This window comes from Cenococcum geophilum, assembly GCF_001692895.1.
Source record: "Cenococcum geophilum 1.58 unplaced genomic scaffold K441scaffold_40, whole genome shotgun sequence".
NCBI classification, from domain to species: Eukaryota; Fungi; Ascomycota; class Dothideomycetes; order Gloniales; family Gloniaceae; genus Cenococcum; species Cenococcum geophilum.
The window spans coordinates 920,433-939,380 of NW_027137598.1; the positions used below are offsets into that span (position 1 = coordinate 920,433).

The 18,948-nt window shown below is 50.3% G+C and overlaps 4 protein-coding genes across 4 annotated transcripts; 2 read left to right on the forward strand and 2 right to left on the reverse strand.

Annotated features, from left to right (window-relative positions):
• Window positions 1-902: 902 nt before the first annotated feature.
• On the forward strand, window positions 903-3,931 carry K441DRAFT_221498 (carnitine acetyl transferase-like protein). The gene is made up of 2 exons (XM_067640594.1): window positions 903-1,456; window positions 1,576-3,931. Exons 1-2 carry the CDS (start codon window positions 1,045-1,047, stop codon window positions 3,738-3,740), a joined length of 2,577 nt encoding a protein of 858 aa, XP_067500756.1. The 5' UTR covers window positions 903-1,044; the 3' UTR covers window positions 3,741-3,931.
• Window positions 3,932-5,648: 1,717 nt separating this feature from the next.
• On the reverse strand, window positions 5,649-10,103 carry K441DRAFT_688976 (uncharacterized protein; the record flags this gene model as incomplete). Its single annotated transcript, XM_067652253.1, has 5 exons — window positions 5,649-7,461; window positions 7,541-8,621; window positions 8,671-9,605; window positions 9,667-9,764; window positions 9,882-10,103. 5 exons carry the CDS (start codon window positions 10,101-10,103, stop codon window positions 5,649-5,651), a joined length of 4,149 nt encoding a protein of 1,382 aa, XP_067500757.1.
• Window positions 10,104-11,778: 1,675 nt separating this feature from the next.
• K441DRAFT_575288 (uncharacterized protein) lies at window positions 11,779-13,435 on the reverse strand (the record flags this gene model as incomplete). The annotated part of the gene is made up of 5 exons (XM_067644154.1): window positions 11,779-11,943; window positions 11,987-12,462; window positions 12,541-13,054; window positions 13,110-13,137; window positions 13,218-13,435. The coding sequence occupies 5 exons, from the start codon at window positions 13,433-13,435 to the stop codon at window positions 11,779-11,781; spliced, it is 1,401 nt and encodes a 466-aa protein (XP_067500758.1).
• A 2,555-nt stretch (window positions 13,436-15,990) lies between these two features.
• Window positions 15,991-17,077, forward strand: K441DRAFT_679743 (uncharacterized protein; the record flags this gene model as incomplete). The annotated part of the gene is made up of 2 exons (XM_067651302.1): window positions 15,991-16,669; window positions 16,734-17,077. The coding sequence occupies 2 exons, from the start codon at window positions 15,991-15,993 to the stop codon at window positions 17,075-17,077; spliced, it is 1,023 nt and encodes a 340-aa protein (XP_067500759.1).
• Window positions 17,078-18,948: the final 1,871 nt, after the last annotated feature.

An 18,948-nucleotide genomic window follows, 5' to 3' on the forward strand; every position in this document is an offset into this window, starting at 1 on the left:
ATCTGACTTTTGGCAATATCGTTAAGCACCTACTACCAATATCGGTATAACCAGTAGAGAATTTGTATGGGAGAGGGCCCTATTTAGCCCGCGAGGTAGACATCCTAAGCCTTTTTAGGTATTAGGCTCCTCTTTTTCCTACTTATTTACCTAACACGTAACTCTTAATATAACAATACTATTGGTATTACGATACGCTCGGCCGAACAAACGGTATCGTACTAAAGAGATTTTACTGTACTGATTTGCGCCCAATTCGCACCACTTCTCAAGCGACTTCTTTTGAGACGCTTTGGAACGGCTCCGAAATAGCCGGGGGACCAATCGTTCGGACGCTGCGTTTTTAAGCCCACTCTACTGACATCTTCCTCTCGTCCGCCGCCCTATCTGAGAGCAGTCAAGCCCCAGGGTTCCTGGCTTTCCTCGGTGCAAAGGCTCAGAATGATATCCTCTTGGCCGGAACAGTGCGATACTTGAGCCAGCCTGTCAGCAGCGGTAGTCCTTTTCCGGTTTTTTTTACGCTCTCATCTAGTTGCATCTAGAGAAACGTCCGACTGGAATATTATCACACAAGTGGTAGATTAGTGAAGATTACACTAACCGGCATAGAAACCGATACCTCAAGCCTGGAAACCCAGTACTCAAGCTTTCTTACGCGGTAAGTCAGCTCTCTATACCAGTCTACTCCACCCACACAGTCTCGCCATATGCGGGCCATGTCCCGAACTGGCGGTCCGCTCCTCATCGTTCTTGGATTAACTTGCCGGAATTGCAATGGTTATCGCGCGTTTCACATACTTTGCGTACCTTTGACCGCGGGGTCGACTTTCTATACGTTTCTTTCCCCATTCGTCCTGTTCGCTATAAGTACACTCCCTTGCTGTGTGGGCGTATTGATGGTCTACAATCCGCACAGCGTACCTCAACGCCGGCATACTGTCTTCAAGATTGTCACTATTTTTACCGCAGTGCTCTGCGGTTGCCCCCTATTTCAACTTTCATCTCTCCTCTTTACGCCTAACTAATTATTGACTTTCTTCCACCATGGCAGTTCGAACTTTTACATGCCCAAGCTCACTCAGTGAGTCCTTGGCCACTGCTGGCTTCACGATGTCGACGACACACACGAACAGAGTGAACCGATCGGAGGTAGCAGCCAAGGAAACAAGCCAGTCCTTTTCTTCTGAAGCAAAAGACCCTCTCGGGTCTCATACAAACCCGAAGTCGAAACCAGGAATCACTTTCGCGCACCAAGATAAACTTCCAAAGCTTCCTATTCCGGATCTTAGATCAACCTGTAAGAAGTATTTGAGCGCTCTAAAACCCTTACAAAATCCCAAGGAACATCATGACACCGTCATGGCCGTACAGGAGTTTTTAAAGTCTGACGGACCAGATTTGCACGAAAAATTAAAGAAATATGCCGTTGGGAAAGCCAACTACATTGAGCAGTTTTGTGAGTACACATCTCAGATAGTAGAAATCCTGAGCTTTCTTTCTGAGTGGTGGAACTCTATATATATTATACGATGTCTATTCTCCGAGATCGCAGATCAAGTCCTGACAGAGTTGAAGGGTACGATTCCTACCTTAACTTCGATAATCCCGTGGTGCTCAATTTAAATCCATTCTTCCTACTGGAGGATGATCCGACCCCAGCACGGAACAACCAAGTTAATCGAGCTGCATCGCTTGTTGTCTCTGCCCTTTCGTTCGTTCGGGCCGTGCGAAGAGAGGAATTACCTCCAGATAACGTTAGAGGGCAGCCGCTGTGCATGTATCAGTATTCAAGACTATTCGGAACAGCAAGGATTCCAACGGAAAATGGTTGCCAGATTGGCCAAGATCCAACGGCGAAACATATCGTTGTGCTCTGTCATGGCCAGTTTTACTGGTTCGATGTTCTGGACGACAACTCCGACCTCATTATGACAGAAAAGGATGTGGCTCTTAACTTGTCAGTCATAGTTGATGATGCATCGGAAGTACCTATTCAGGAAGCTGCGAAAGGTGCCCTGGGTGTCTTGAGTACCGAGAACCGGAAAGTCTGGTCAGGCCTTCGAGACGTGCTTCACCGGGAAGAGGGATCGAATAATTCTGACTGCTTGAACATTGTTGACTCTGCGTTGTTTATACTTTGTTTAGATTACACGGAGCCACAGACAGGCGCAGAGCTATGCATGAACATGCTTTGTGGTTCAAGCAAGGTCGAGCGTGGAGTCCAAGTCGGAACTTGTACGAACCGTTGGTATGATAAACTGCAGATCATTGTCTGCAAGAACGGCAGTGCAGGTATCAACTTCGAGCACACTGGTGTAGATGGTCATACAGTCTTGCGATTTGCAAGTGACGTCTATACTGATACCATCCTACGTTTTGCACGAACGATCAATGGACAGGCTCCGAGTCTTTGGGCTTCAACTAGCCCTGACCCAGCAAAACGAGATCCAGACAGTTTTGGAGACGTTCAAACGACTCCCCATAAGTTGGAATGGGACATGCTACCTGAGCTGAGCACGGCTCTACGATTCGCAGAAACCCGACTTGCAGATCTAATTCAACAAAACGAGTTCGAGACGCTTGATTTCCCTCATTATGGCAAAAACTTCATAACTTCCATGGGTTTCTCACCTGATGCATTCGTGCAAATGGCTTTTCAAGCCGCATATTATGGTCTTTACGGTCGAATTGAATGTGTATACGAACCAGCGATGACCAAAGCCTTTTATCATGGGCGCACAGAAGCAATTAGATCAGTCACCGAAGCGTCAGTAGAGTTCGTAAGAACGTTCTGGGGAGAAAATCCAGCGGCACAGAAGGTTGAATCATTACGAAAGGCCTGCCAGAAGCACAGTGAAATAACTAAAGAATGTGCCAAGGCTCAAGGCCCCGACCGACATCTCTATGCCCTCTACTGCATTTGGCAGAGGGCAATTGACGAAGAAGGTGCCGAGATGGCTAGCAGCGATGGCATGGACTCGACGCGGCCATCAAGTCCTATGGGATCCGAGAAGGTGAACTCCGTCATCGGCTCGCCTGGTCGCAGCTCCGTCATCTCAGAAAATGGCTCCCTTTCCGGCTCGCCGCCTGCACATCCAGTACAGCATTCAATGCCGGCCCTCTTCGCCGATGCAGGTTGGGATAAACTTAACACGACAATCCTTTCTACCTCCAATTGTGGCAATCCGTCCCTCCGACAGTTCGGATTTGGGCCAACTTCCGGCGATGGATTCGGCATTGGCTATATCATCAAAGATGGTGGCATTTCCATCTGTGCTTCTTCTAAGCACCGACAGACTGCTCGATTCATCGACGCATTAGAGTCTTATTTCCTCGAGATCCGCAAATTGCTCCGACAGCTCAAGCGTCGCGGAACATCGGCTGATAAGACTGCCTCCCGCGCCCGCGAAGCTGAAGAAAAACACAGACCTAAGACCACCCGTATAAAGAGCCGTGGTCGCATCATTCTTGCAGACGGCAAGACACAATCGCCTGCCACAGAAAGTGTTACTGAATCTGACGACGACGGTCTTGGTGGCTGTACGACTCCCCCTTCCTTAGATCTAGACGCGTTCGCAACTATGTCTGTCCCTACACTACCCCCTACACCACCACACTCCCCACCATCCAAAGCGTCGATTTTAAGCTCGCCCCGTCCGCGCGGGAATGTAATACCACCTCGTAGTTGTAGAAACGTGCGGACTGTAGTGAAAAGGTTGCACCCTCATACCTTTTCATGATAATATCTTTCATAATTATCCCGAACCTCTTGTGTTTACCTAGAGTCATCGCATGCGCCCCAGCGTTTATACCCCAAGACATAGATAGACTAAACGTAAATTTCCTTTCGTCAAACTCCCGTATCCACGTTCCCTATTTAATTTTACTCGCACCATATAGCTTTCTATTTACCCTTTTTTTCATTTGCTGATTTTTCTGCGTTTCTTGTAGATGGCTTCTTCGATGCAGGCATGCTATTCCAGGCACTTAAGGCCAATGACGAGGGCCAGGCTCCAGCGATTGAGGGAGATGTTGTGAGAAGAAATATTGGGAGGAGGTTGAAGCTGATGGAATATTAGCCCATTAGCTAGGATTCCCGGTCGGGACTTCTGGATAGCGCCATGAATTTAGTGCGGGCATTGGCAAAAGAGGAATGTGTTTCAACAGAAGGGGAAAGGGTGTACGATGGGCTTCGGACGAATGGAGGACTGCATTTACTTGTTCAACTCGAGCGAATAGGTTCAGCTATATCTGTTCGTATTTCTTGTCAGCATAGCCGCTTTTCTTGGACATGTACATTGAGAAGGGTTTAGCTTTGTCTATCAGATTGAATGGACTATTTATACCCTCTTTCTGTTACATGCAACTTTCCATTTACATGCTGCCAGTTGAAGAGGTCCTGCTAAAATGCGATTAAAGGGGCCTTCGACTTCTAATACTCCACCACTCAATGATTGACGATATTCTATTTTGCTAGTGCTTGATCCCTAATATCTCCATTTCCGGCCTTCTCCATCCGGCTAGGCTGGATCATAGTACCCCCACACGTCGGCTAGGTTCTTTTGTTTTCTCACAACTGTCTAGTCTGGGTAATGCTGAAACGGGCCGGTCGCTCAATTCCACCTCTCACTTTGCTAAACTGCAGTTGCATTGCTTCTGGAAATATGTTGGCCGGAATTTGAGCCCATATATTGTCCTAACTGGCGCTGCTAAAAGGACCAGTCTTTTTGGTGCCATTTAGTGTTCAACAAATTACTAGGATCGCCGACATGCGATTTCTGGGGCGAGACTTGTGCAAATTTAGGCGTTTTACCAGTGGAGTTTAATTTAACACAAACTTATGTAGACCCAGCACCGCCGCATCTGCGCCGCATCATCAGCGTCAAACATCATTTTAGATCCCAATGAAATCTACTCCATAGCAGGCTACGGGCACAAGAACACCGCGCCAACCCTTACAGTGACTTTCTACACAGAAAGTATGAGCACAACACAGGCATACTGGATCTTGAAGTAAACCATGTACTTAAACCCAATTATGCACCCTTCTGTGACCTGCACTTTCCCAATCCACGTCAATCCAGCCCATTCCAGCCCTCCGCATCCCCCCCCCCCATCTCTAACAAGACGAGGTAAGAAAAAAAAGGAAGGCAGGAAAGCAATACCTAACGCCGAAGGAAGCGGAGCTGGGCTTCAAGAGCAACACAAACCAGGGCAGAAACAAGCCAGCAAGCAAAACGCCCTTGTTGTACAAGTCATCCCAAAGCAGAAGAAAAAGAACCGAAAGTATGAGATCTCTGTAACCCGTATATACCGCAAGAGCACGCAGCGAACTCCCACGGGTGAAAGGTGAAGAAAGGAAAAGAAAAAAAAAGACAAGACCCATTGAAACAAACGCCATTACACCCCTTCCTCCACATCGCTAGGGACCTGTTGCCCAGCGCCTAAGCAAAGAAAAGCCCTTCCGCACGACCTAGGTGAAGACCTTAAATACGCGTAAACGCCGACCCAAGGACGCGGAAAAAGGAGAGTGAAGCACCACCGCATTAGATGGCCGGATAAAATACCGCCCCCCCCCCTCACTGATATCAGCAAGCAAGAAAGGCAGCATCCACACCACAGTTTTCCTCGTCTTCGCCCGCACCAGCTCAACTATACCTCCACGTCTCCCCCGCGGGCACCGGCAACGGCGGCCGCGATGGCGCCCCTGAATCGCTCAACGGACTATAATCCGGGCGTTTAGGGCTCCTCGGCGCATCACTCAGCGGACTAGGAATCGGTCTCTGCGGCGGCTCCGCCATCGCAGCCCCACTATTCCCTCCATCCGCCTCAGCACCATAGCTAGACTTCTGCTGCTGTTGCTGTTGCTGCGGCTGCTGTTGTTGCTGCTGGGCATCCGTTGCCAGCTTCGCAGGCGCTACCGTCGGCGACGTCGCCGCGCTGGTATTCAGGCTCTTGATCAAGCTCTCGAACCGCGGCATCCCCGGCACCTGCTGCTGCGGGGCGCGCGCGACGTCCAGCTGAAACTGCTGTGCCGTCTGGAACATGAGGCCCGGGCGCTGCGGCGCCACACCCGCCGTGACCTGCGACGTCGGCACCATGCTGGCCGCGCTGCCGAAGTTTAGCCCCAGCCCGATCTGCGACGGCCGGTAGATGCTGCTACCGCTGCCGCTGCCGCTGTCGGACTGCTGCGAGGGAGCGCGCGATGGCGTGGTCGCTGTGCCTGTGGCTGGCGCGCACGGCATCCACTCGGGCGTAAACCCGCCGTCGGGGCTATAAGGCGACACGTAAGTTTTCTTGCGGCGGAAATACGCGTTGAGGAGGTAGGGGTAGCGTTGAATGTGGGCTAGGTAGTTCATCTGGGAGGAAGGGTGCGGGAAGGAAGCAGTGGGAGAAGGAGAGTAAGAAGTAGCGGTCGCGTACATGGTTGGAGATTTGGATGACGGGGCTGCTGTGCCACCCATCATGTTCGCAATTGGAGCACCGCGCTGCGGAGGTGTAGGTTGTGACTTTGGAGTCGGCGGCTGCTGAGGTTGTGGGGTCGGTGTTCTTGCCGGCTGCTGGTTGTATTGGTGATAGCTATTGTGATACTGGGGCGGCGAGTATCGCTGCAACTGTGAGGAAGTCGTTTGGTAATAGGAGTGATATGTTGCCATTGTCGACCGAGCATACTGATCGGTTCGAGGCTCGGTCAAAGCTGACTGACCGTTATTAGGCTGCGGATAGCTTGGAGAGTAGTGAGAATGGTATTGTTGTGGCTGTGAATCCCGTGAGACAGGATGGTAGCTAGAAGCGTAGGGATTGCCATATTGAGGGCTCCCTGCTTTGTTGTCTTGTGGGCGATTCGTTTGCTGTTCTCCAGGAGTATGAGACGGAGCACGGTATGGATCTAACGGGTAATTGTACGCTGGATTTTGTGTCCGCCTATACGGATCCGTCTTTGGCTTGTACTGGTAGGGCTTGTCGCCAGGCCGATTCTGGTGCTGATTTGAGATGCGCTGAGCGGAGGCGCTGCCAGCCTTACCAGGGTAAGATGCTGGGAAGGAACGACGTTCACCTGGAGGAGGTATCTGAGGTACAGGTTTGACGGTATCTAGGAAATTGCTCTTGGTATTATACCTGGTCTGAGCAAGGTCTTCCGTGTACTGAGCCCTTGCCTCTGTTGAAGTCTTACCAAGGTAGTACCATAATTGGTTCTCCTTAGACAAGTCCACTTTGGCCTGACTCGGATGACAAACCTCTACTGCTGTGTTGAACTCAGCCCACTTTTGGCCGGAGTTCGGGTCATGGAATGGATCTCCCATTTCTGGGACGCCATCGGTCCGATTCATTATGTTGAGAGACGGATCGTTGTCCTTGAGATGGTCTGGGAGTGGCTTCGCGTTCGCAGAAGGCTTTGGTCGTTGAGAGTCGGCTGGATCAAGGATGAGAAGGTATTTCCATTCAATCTCGACGCGATCCCTGTAAAATATTAGTTGCCAGTTCAGTAAACCTCTTATGGGTAAATGTAGTGGCTAGGAGATATCATGCAAGAGCTTACCCATCTGGCAACACGTCAATAATGACTGACCATTCACTGGGCCGATTCTCAACAACAGTGCCAGCAAATATTTGACTTTGATCTGTGTAGAGATACTGGACCTGAACCACATCTTTTGGCTTGAGCGTCTTAGCGTACTCCTGGATGAGCTTATCATTTTCCAATGTATCACTATCAACAGTTTTTGCATTCCTCTTCTTTGGTCGATGAAATCGGCACCGGAAATCATACCCGTCATAATAGTACTCAGTACCCTCTTCGTCGAAAGTCGGCATCGGTCCAATATCAACCTGGATTCCAGCAGCAGGAGCACAGGTGGCATGAAAGGCCCTGGTGCATTTCTTCGCGGAACATTGGAAGACGGCGCCACGCTTGGATCGACAGTAGTTACATTTTAATTCGAGACGAGCTCTGTCGATGTTTGCAACGTTGCAAACTGTTTCAGTTGGTTTGTCAGAAACATATGTCTCGGGAGTGTACTCCGCGCAAAGACGATGGGCTTTGAGGCCGTTGTCAGTAGGAAGGAGTCGGTCAAATTCGACATCGTTCGGGCAGAGGATGCAGGGTGGTTCTTTGCTAGGTCCTTTAATGCGTATCCTGATGCGTTTCACTTTCTGCCCACTGCTTTCTTTATTTGTTTCTCTTTTCCTCTTCCGAGTGGGAGCCTTTGGTTTGCCGCCAAGGCTTGCTGGTGGACTTGGTAAATCGTGCTGCGGATCTTCGGGCTCATCATCGTCGTCGTCCGTCTCTTCATAGTATTCTGGAGTTGGCTCACCTCGGAGCTTGCGTTCGATCTCGGCGACATCGACCCACACACTGTCAGACTCACACTCACATTTCTTTGCAATCCTCCCGTAGTTTAGCCAAGCCTCGTTAGCGAAGTTTACGGACTCCGCGCAATTGTAGCCAAGGTTGTACCCAGAGTGATATCCGTAGGGATATGTGATAACGAATTCGCCTTCGTTATGAACCAATCTATTAACTTTGATATTGAACTGCTTCTCTAACTGTGCGGGCGAGATGAGATAGGTCTTATGTCGCAAGAACTGATCGCAGTTCTTTGCATCGCGAGGCCAGATGCCTATTGGGTAATAGTTAGAGCTGTTATAAAGACCATTATAAATACTTACTTTTCATAGCGGCTTCGAATCGTCTTGCATCCTCCTGAGAAATGCTGTACCATTGTTTGGGTGCTCCGAAGTGGATGTAGTTGATGCTGTACAAATCAACATCTTCAAGATGCCATGCGAAGGTCGCTTTCCACATCCCTAAATAGAGATATGCGGTGTTGACGCCTGGTACTTTAGTCCCTAGAATATCTAGCAAGTTATCCAACTTTGCGACGTTCCAGTGCGGCGTACGATCGTCGAAAAGTGATCCGGGCATATCAGCCCCATACATTGGTGCACCGTAGTTTATAGTCCTCCAGTATACATCTTCCAGCTCTCGACAACGTTCCGGAGTATAGCCGTCAATATTTGCCAGGCGGTAGTCGAAATCTTTAAAAGCTTCCTCGTCAATTTCCTCGGCGGCTTCTCTACGATTGTTCTTTCTCCTCGACGAAATTGACTTCGGCTGTCGTCCTCTAGCTTTGGTAGGAGTTCCATCTTCCTGGTCTCGTTCCTCTCTTTTGATATGAGTCGTGGTTTTGTCATCATCACCAGGCGTCTTATCTGGCGATGTAGGCGTTGGAGGAACCGTGAGGTTACTGGTGGAATCGGAGGCCTTTCCTTCCTCAACCTTTTTGGGAGCACGCTTGCGGGGCCGTCCTGGACCTCGTTTCGGTGCATCATTTGTAGAAGAGGGCGATGGACTGGCCGCTTGGCCTCTGGCTACCCGGGTCCTTGCAACAGTTTCCTGTCCACGCCGTCTCTCCCCTCGTTTAGCCGGTGGTTGGTGATGGTGTTCCTCGGTCAGAGCTTTCCACTCGGGTAAATTATATGACCGCTGTTTCTCAATGTTCGCCTGTGTGTAAATGCCGTGTTGTCCAGCGAATTCCTGGGTGATTGGATTTTTAACTTTGATGGACTTCACAGCTTCGTTCAAGGAGGGGAGGGAATCGCGCCTAACGGAAGGTTGGGTTAATTAGTCTTAATACCAGCAGAAATATTGTAGGTCTTCCTAACCATTCTTTGGGGGGAATGACTTTAACGATGCCAGACTTCATCCCATATTTATCGATCCTATCAACAAACTTTCTGAAACTCCGAAACTGATCCATTGTCTAAATAATGGCAAAGTCAGCATAAATAAATGATGGATGGCCATGCGATTGATTTCCATTTCATGAAGTCATCCGAGGTTGGTGGTGCGGGCGGTTGCCAACGCGACAGCGACGTACCGGCTTGAATACTGGTACCTTCCCTCCACCATAGTAATGATCAGGTTCAATTTCTTCGTCATCATCATCGTCCTCCAGCTCAGAGAGCTCAGACGACATCCTATCCCTCTTGCCCATATCCTCACTCGTTGGTGGTGTTAGAGCTGGCTTGCAGGTCGGTAGGTCTTCATGGTTATCAATTTGCACTTCAGTCGAAGCGACAACCTCCACTGGATCCTCCATCGCAATATAGAGCCTATAGTCCCAACGGTTGTTGAGGTAGAAGATGCGATGCTTATTGGGGGCGGGAGAGGTTGCTTCGCAGGTCCGAGGTGTAGATCGAGAGGCCCTTGCCACACGCGGGGCGGTAACGAACGACTAACGAACGGGTCTCTATTTATGCCGCATCGATTTTAGAAGGTCCTAAAGCTTCGTAGGAGTCGATTTGATGTGTATCCAGGTCACTGTGGGTGTTGAAATGCTCCAGGAGTCACGAAGTCGACAGACGCAGGTAGGAGGTTGCAGACTCTTGGCGCTACACTAAAACGATTAGATTACCCTAGCTCAAGCGAACGACTAGCGTGATGAAAAGGTGACCTGCGAACGCCTTCGGTTAGCACTCTTTTGCCAATGCGTTTTATTCCCTAGTCATACTTTAACCTTGCAGATGGACGAATAAGGATGAGATTCATAGAACAATAGCTACGTCCATATCGAAATACGATTGGACGCATAATGCAGGAATATGAATGACATCCTGAGGCAACTGTAGATCGTCGTTCGCGTTGTTCGCTACGGATCGTCACATTCCCCGCCCGAAAACAAGCAAGCATATCCAACTATGTAACTATATTACGTTACCTTTCGGCAAAGCATAAGGACTCAAGACTGCGCCCTTATGTGTCTCTCGGCATATATATCCCTTAACACAAGCATAGGCGTCAGATATGCCGCGACGCTTAACTCTAGTCGCTTCACTGGCATGAACAGGAAATACTACAGCGGCTGCTGCTCAATGTCACTCCATCTACCAAATGCTCGATATACGCTCCAGAGAAGTATGCGTGTGCGTATGCTCCCATTTGTTCAATGCCTACTCAACGGGCGTGGCGGTTAGTTGCGTCCATTCTGTGAGCCTAGGTGATTGAGTTGGAGCGTTTCACGGCATGAGCAAATCCCATAACGAGCGTTGAGATCTTCATTGCTTTCAGGTATAAGTTGAAAAGACAGACTGATATGCAAAACACCTTGCGACGATATATCCAGTGAAATAACGAACCGACTGCAATGCATTAAGTGACCTGTATGAGAGAAAGTAATATGTTTGCAGCGGAAAGGAAGGTAAAAAAAAAGCCACGCCCACTCCACATTCTCGGCTATCTCACCCTCAGCCCTACAAGGAGCCGCATCCCACGCAACTGAGTCCCTACCCCTTGGCTGATCTGATCGACCCGGATACTTCCGTAGAAAGCTTTTAGTCGCTATTAGCCCACGCAAGAAGTCGTCTAGAAGGAATGACAGGAACGCAACAGACAAGACAGCTTTCAAAGGCACTTTTTACAGCAAGTACAGTGAAATAAACTCATGGTACGGCAGACAGTGCACACAAGATTTGTAAACAAAGCCAGAAGATTCAAGACGCAGGCCCTTTTTTCAACATACCATACACCCAGTGCGATAGGAAAATTACAGATGCCTAGGTAGCCATTTTTTAGAACCCAGGGCTCCGCTGCTATGCAAATATGATGATGAAGTTATAGAGGTTGAAGTGCAAGCCATTTTACGCAAACCGCTCAAATGCCCGGATATGGTGGAAGCAGAAGAAAGCAACGAAACATATCGAAAACCCAACTGAATCCCTCCATATGTGCACAGAGATTCTCAATCATAACCTGTAAAATAGGATCGATCTAGCATCTCATGCAGACTTACTGCGTAGCTTCGCGTCCACCACGGTCACCTCCTCTGTATCCCCCCCGCCCGCGTGGGCGATAGCTACCATCACCACCGCGACCACGCCCACCGCGCCCTCTACCCTCTCCTCTTGGTCCACCACGTCCGCGGTACCCTCCTCTGCCCTCGCCTTGGAAGCCGCCGCGACCTCTGCCACCACGCCCATGGTGAACTTCATGGAACCCATCGTTACCGTTCGCTGTTGGAGTAGCTGCTGGAGCAGCTACTGGAGCAGCTGGCTCTGGAGTATCATCCGCCCAGCTTTGGGTGCTATTGTTTGGAGCGGGAACAGCTGGTGATTCGGTCTCAGCTGGGTCCCGCGGGACCGTCTCGAAGCTTTCTGCAAGTGGATCATCCGATCCTTGTTGTTTATCCCACTGGGTATCTACCGCAGCGTTCGCAGCTCCTGCATCGATACTAGAGGCTGGTGGAGCACTTGGAGTATCAACTGTTTCAGAGCCACCATTGATGATTCTTGTTGTCGTATCAATCTCCGTTAATCCAGCATGTGCAACCGTGGGATCTGTCTCGATAACAGTCGTCTCTTCGACTTCGGGAGCAGCTGCCTGGGACTGAGCGACATCGTCGACCCAGGCTTCTTCAGCAGCGAAAGGGGCTTCTTCAAGCGCTGCTTGCTTGATCTGAGCGTCTATTCAAGATGTAAGCAAATATAACTCTAATCCAGAATTGAACTTCTCGTCGCCTGAAGTGACCGGAATGGACATACAAGTGACACTGAGTGGCACACCCTCAGTTGATGGGACGGTGTCTTCAGACCCCTGGATCAGCTTCTCAGCTGCAGTGACAGCAGATGCATCGCCACCATAGACCAAGAGCAAAGCACCCTCGAAAGCTTTTGTCACATCGGTATCATCATCCTCAAGTTGTCGTCGAGCGGCAGCAGCCCTCAAAAATCTTGACAAGATAAGGATACGCTCCTTGAAGGTCTTTTCTAGCTCTATCGCTGCTTCTGCTTTCAAGGTCTCCCCTAGCTTCTCAAGCTCTTCCGTGTGTGCTGATTGTAAGAGGGCCTTCTCGGTGACAACCTTCTGCTGATACTCCTGGTCGAATTTCTTGTAAAGAGCAACCTGTTCTTCGAGCTGGGCTAGCTGGATTTGCAGGCCTGGCTTCTTGAGCGCTTTTGCTTTCTCATCATTGTTGATTTTGCGAGAAGCAACGAGATCATCGAGAGATACGCCAGGGTTTTCTGCAATTATAGAGTCGACTTTCTGTATGATGTTCTTGAATGATGTTGTCAGCCATAATGGCCATTCGGCGTTATGGGTAGCGGCTTACAAGCTTCTTGTTGACACTTCGAATGCTCCTATATGACCATTAGCATACCTCCGGCAATTCAATTGCAGGGTGTTAGAATTGGGAGGTGGCGGGATAGAAGCTACTGACTTCTGGAGCTCCTTTAGGTATGGGCTTTCGGAGGATGCCTCAATGCCATTGATCTTGCCCTCGTGACCGGGGGAGGTAACACTATGCTCAGAGACGGACTTCGCGGGAGCAGCAGCAGACGCGCTGGCCGCAGCCTCAGCCTTAGCCTTCTTCTTGCGTGCGCTCTTTGACTCAGTAGTAGCTGGTGTAGGAGGGTTCGAGACAACGTCAGACGACATGATTGCGAAAGTTGCTGGAAAGAATTTCGGTAATGAGAAAATCAGATTGCGCGAAATACACGAAAAGGTCTAAAGGTCTTCAGTGGTTGATGTGTGGATGCGCAAGGTGCAAGGTGATCGGGGGATTAGAGAAATTGTTTGGAGGTCAGTCGCTCTCCTCCACATCTCAAGTTGCCAAGACTGCGCTAGCAGACGCACTGGAAAGTGCTAGATCAACTTCAACAAGGCTGCATGTTTGACAATCTAGGTAGACATTTGCTATTTACTGTATATGTTTTGGCAGAGCACCTATTCAGGTTTGTGAATAACCTCTATGAAGGATCGTACTGCCCAGGATACTGTCCAAGGGGAACCGGGGTGTTGGTGATAAAAGCACCCCTCTTTGTCTCGCTAGGTTGACTCTGCGGCCCATGTAGAAACGTTTCTCAGAGGGATAGAGGGATTGAGGGTTTAGTGTTTGAGGCATGTGAAGGCAGCGCAAAATGGGTGACCACATCTTGGCTAGTCGGGGAACTTGAAAGGCTCCAAAGCCCTAAAGAGAGCAGAGCTTTGCCACCAGCTGAAGTACGGTCTGCTTCCGCTGCCCCAAATCATGTCACGAGAACCAGGCTCGGTATGCTGATCTCCCGTTTTCAGAAGATGGGTGGTGGTCTTTCATCGATAGTGGGAGGTGAAGGCGTGTGGTGAGAGCGAAAGTCACGAGCAAGGGAACTAACTCAAATGAAACCCCAGAGAAACAGATTTAGGCATGGGTAAGTCAAACATGCTTGACCCGGGCTTCATCTCTTACGGAAAGGTGTGGCATCGGAATGAAACTCGAGCGGTTCTCGTGAGGCACAAGGCCAGCAGTCAGTGCAACCGTCTCCCAAGACCGGCCTGCGACTGGCTGGGACACAGATACCGCAGGGCTTTCGTTGAGAGAGGCACAGTGGCAGAGCGCCTAACAATCTGATCCCCTGGAGGGGATTATCATTGTAGAGCGCGAGAAGTGGTAAGCATGTATTACGCGTATCAAATCAATAGCCGGTAGGGTGACACGTGAAGACACAAAATGGGAATGGGGGTCAAATCTCCACACAGGAACGGGGGGGTTGGGGCAGAGGGTGGGTGTGAGCGAGCGGTCTGTCAGCGATGCACAACGCTGAGTGGCTGGCGGGCAGTGTCGCTCAGCTCGACCGTCCCTTTTGAAGCGCCTGGCCCGCAAGCCGGTCTGTCTGGTCCATCAGTGCTAATGGAGAACGTTGTGCCGCTTGATTGCCGTTCTTGCGTGCTTTGGGGCTTATCCCTGGGCTTCCGTGGGCTTTCCTAACCCTCCTTTCCTGATCAATCCGGGCTAGCTGGCTCGGCGGTAAGCGAGGAACAAGCCGGCCTACATCTTTGTCCCTCGCCCGCCGTCTTGAAAAACCTCGTGATCGCCTCCTCACCTGACATCGAAAACCACCCATCCACTCCGTCAGATATCCCCGACGGATAGAGGCAAAGCTGCCTTTGCGCCTTACTCTTCTTGCTCTCATTGCCCTCCGAAACCAGACTATCTTTCCTTTTATTCTCACTTGCGCCGTTTATCGTGCAATTTGCTGACGAAAAGCGTGCGCCCGAAGCTCTCACCGACGGGGCCTATCGAGCGTGCCGAGTCACGAGGTTGCGGTACCCAAACGCTCCTTCGACCGTTCATTCACGACCTGTAAGTTGCCAAACTCCTTCATCACAACCCTCATTCTCTGTCGCGTTGGTTGCTCTGCAACAATCCAACTCGTCGCCTGTCCAACTTGTCCCCGCCCATTCGCCCGAACTGCTCCGGCGCGTCCTTCGGCCTTGCAGAGCTTCGGCGCATTCGACACGAGCTACCCACTGCGCAAGCTTGCCCGCTCAACGCCTCAGCTTCGTACCGTTCCCTTGCCGCCGTCCCGCACCAAGACGACATGTTACGAAGTGCGGACTACCCTGTCGTGCGCTGCTCGCGTCCCAGCAGCAGTGAGACGATGCGACTCCTCTTTGAGCAATGACAGCTTGGTCCCACAGTAATGGAACAATCGACTGCACCAATCAATCGGACGCTTGTCTGCATTATTCGTTACACTTGACAATCGTCCTCCTGTACACGTGCTAACGTTTGATGCTCATCAGGAGCAGTAAACAATCCAAAAGGACCTCTTTTCGCGGCCGGCCATCGCATAATTGCTCTTGCGGAGGCGCACGGCTGTCCGAACATTGCGTGAACTGTTGGGCTGAGCTCGAGATCTCAGCCTGAATCCGTCCCATAATCATCGAGGCTTGCGCCTTTGAATCAACCGCCGGTACTGCTACGAACACCCTGTCCAGCATCAAAGTACCGTCACTGGACCCAGCCTTATTAGTCTGTCCTGCCGTTGTGTTGCGGTTGCCCACATACCAGCGCTGTGTTACCTCCGACCACAGCAACTTATAATTACAATTGAAACTTTTGCGCCGGGTACGCAGCGCTTTGTCGAATAAGACCCACCCCTCCCACGTGAAGGAACGGGATCACCCCCTTAGAGCTTCTGCTCCAGCGCACAAAGAAGCTGGTTTTTGACATGGCCGATACCGCCGGTTATCCAGACAACGACGCCAAGCCTGGGTTGACGCCGCATAACGTGGCCGACGTGGGCAATTCACTCCACACCAATAAGCGAAAGCGCAATTCACTCGATCAGGGTCTGAACACCTCCAGACCCGCACCAGGTGATCCCGTCAGGTCTGCCTTTCAACGTGTATCACCAGGCTCAGCGAACAACACATCCGGCGGTGGAACCGATCTGAGTGACCAGGCTGCAGCTTCTTTTCTTGCGGCACACAACGCCGCGACCAACGACGACGACATGCATCACGCTTCTAATGCTTCACTCGACTTCAGTCTAACGCAACATGGCGACCATGGCCTCCATCAAAATGGCGGGGCAAATTCATCTAGCGCCGGCGACACGGCTGCCGCTGCGCTCGCACATTACTCCATGACCGTGCCGCAAGCAACGGAGCTTTCCTTCCAGACCCAAACATCGGGTGAGGGTAACTCTTTTAGCATGGGAGATCATGGAGTTCATCAGCAACAGCACGGTATGCCAGAATTTAGTCTGGACGCTTTGAAGACGGCGTCTCAACAGCAACAATCAGGCAATTCGGGAACTAATGAATCTCCTCCAAACACGGCAGGTCACAAGCCTCCTGTCGGATCGGAAGAATGGCACAAAGTGCGGAGAGACAATCACAAGGAAGGTTCGTTCATCCGCTCAACATCAGTTCCGTATGCAGTTATGCGGTAAAGCTAACACGTGTGCAGTGGAGCGTCGTCGACGCGAGACTATCAACGAAGGTATCAACGAGCTTGCCAAGATTGTTCCCGGTTGTGAGAAGAACAAAGGATCCATCCTCCAACGCGCCGTCCAGTTCATCACACAGTTAAAGGAGAACGAGTCACAAAACATCGAGAAGTGGACACTGGAGAAGCTCCTTACGGAGCAAGCCATCACGGAGCTCAGTGCAAGCTGCGAGAAATTTAAGGCTGAGATGCAACGAGCTTGGGACGAATGCGAGATCTACAAGCGAGCATGTCAAAATGCCGGAATAGTTCCCGAAGAGTTCAAGGATCGGGAGAATAACGGCAATCAAAACGGCGACAGCTAAAGTGCTAAAGTGCGAATATCCGATTTTCACACTAGGCCAGACTGTTTCATAGAACAGTGTATGGGCGGAAATTTCTCAATGGTCGGCTGTACCCTTGTTATTCGATTTCCACGACATGCTACTCTTTCTTAACAAGACGACGGGACGGTTGGGTCACGATGCAAGATCATTTACGAGGCTCTTTCATTTCTTATACTCGCTCCTTTACAGCCCTCTCTTACTACTATCCCTCGAACATTAAGTCCCATATCTATGGCGACGGCGAAATAACATTCGCTCGGGGAGATATAATGTGACTTCATGAACTTCTCCTGCACTGCTTTAGTATCCAGGTGGTGGCGGAGGTATCCTCCTTTGCTTAGAGGCATGTTGGCGGTACGCGTGTCTTCTATATCTCATCTTTCTTTTGCACATATTAAGAGTTGGTGTCTTCGGTCAGTTATCTTTTATATCTCTAGCCATGGACTGTGGATTACTTGACGTGCCACTGACTGCCAAAGCAACACATGCCTCTCATGCAAAGTCGTCCGAAGTAGTCACAGGAAGTTTACTTCGTCTAATATAAAACTACCGCTTCTTTCACTGTAAAGTCTCTCAGCACATCCCGATCTACTTTATTCACCCCACTATCCCAAAGTCTCGCGTGCCCTGCTCCCGTTGCCTCTCAGGCACATCAGGAGGCAACCAGTAATAATTGAACAACTCATCCAGAGACGCACAAAAGTATATTAAGCATACGCCCTGCCAAGAAGGCTAAACTCATGCTCTGACCTCCCGATTAAGCATACGTCTGCATTAGGCCTTCCGGGATACTGCTTGCAGTAAGCCATACCTTCGCCCCGGTATCGGAAGAATCCTCAACCGGGGCATGTTTTGCTGAATTTTATGAGGATGTAAGCTACTGGTCAAGCCTTCTTTAGGCATAAGTTAGCTTCCGAGTGGACCTCGGGTGTTGGTTATCGTTCTTGCTGCTACCCCTGCCTACTCCGTGGTTCCAGCTCCTTGGGTGGTGTTTGAGGGATTTTCTCCGAGGCCTAAGGATGGGGAAATGGTTTCGGGAGGGATCAGTGCGATGCATAGAGTTTAATTTGACTTCTTAGAGAGGGGTTGAGGGATTTCCGATTAGCTTCTTACGTGGTCGTCGGGCGATGCGGCTTGAGTCTTCGAAGAAGTGGGAAGTGTCGCCCCCAACACCAAGGGATCGGCAACCAGGAAATATCTGGAGCTTATGCGAGCTAGAAATGGGCTCGTCTATGGTGGCGCCACTATACTAGACCGTGTGTTCCCAGACTTAATGTTTGCTCTTAACTACCGCTATATAACGCCGGACGATGAGCTCGCACCTTCCCATGGTGTCCGGTGTCTAGTATCTCTACCTGTCGGAGTCGTGAACTGACTTGTATTGAGAAGCTAAGACGAGCTTGAGTAGATGACGTACGAGCGTTTATGCAACAAGGGAGAAAGTGTTGGTAGGGGGGGTACTTGGGCAGTCTCTTTGAGCTCAGCGACGTGTCACGTGACAGCGCGCGGGCCATCGTGTAGATATCTTCTCGGGGCCTTCGAGCCCCTGAGCTTCCTTATAGAGTATCATATGTATCATTCCATCAGCCTGCTCAGTGCCCTGATAGGTTATAAGCCCTCTTGCAGCTTCCATCAAAGCTCTATCAGCTGCTATTTTATTTAATTGATTAGTCGACACGAAGCCATAAACCCTCGAATTTGGAGCCGGTATAGTGCGACAGAAATTTATAACAAACCAATATAAATATAAATACACGCCACGCACGATACGGTCGAACCGGTTAATTGTATATTATGGCGGACACAGTACAGAAAAAGGAATACCACAGCTCCCTTGGGGCTGTTCCTGC

Excerpts from the sequence above, each read along its gene's own strand:
- K441DRAFT_221498 (XM_067640594.1), top strand. The coding sequence starts at position 1,045 with ATGGCAGTTCGAACTTTTACATGCCCAAGCTCACTCAGTGAGTCCTTG. Across the intron at positions 1,457-1,575 it reads CAACTACATTGAGCAGTTTT|GGTACGATTCCTACCTTAAC; the intron begins GTGAGTACACAT and ends ACAGAGTTGAAG.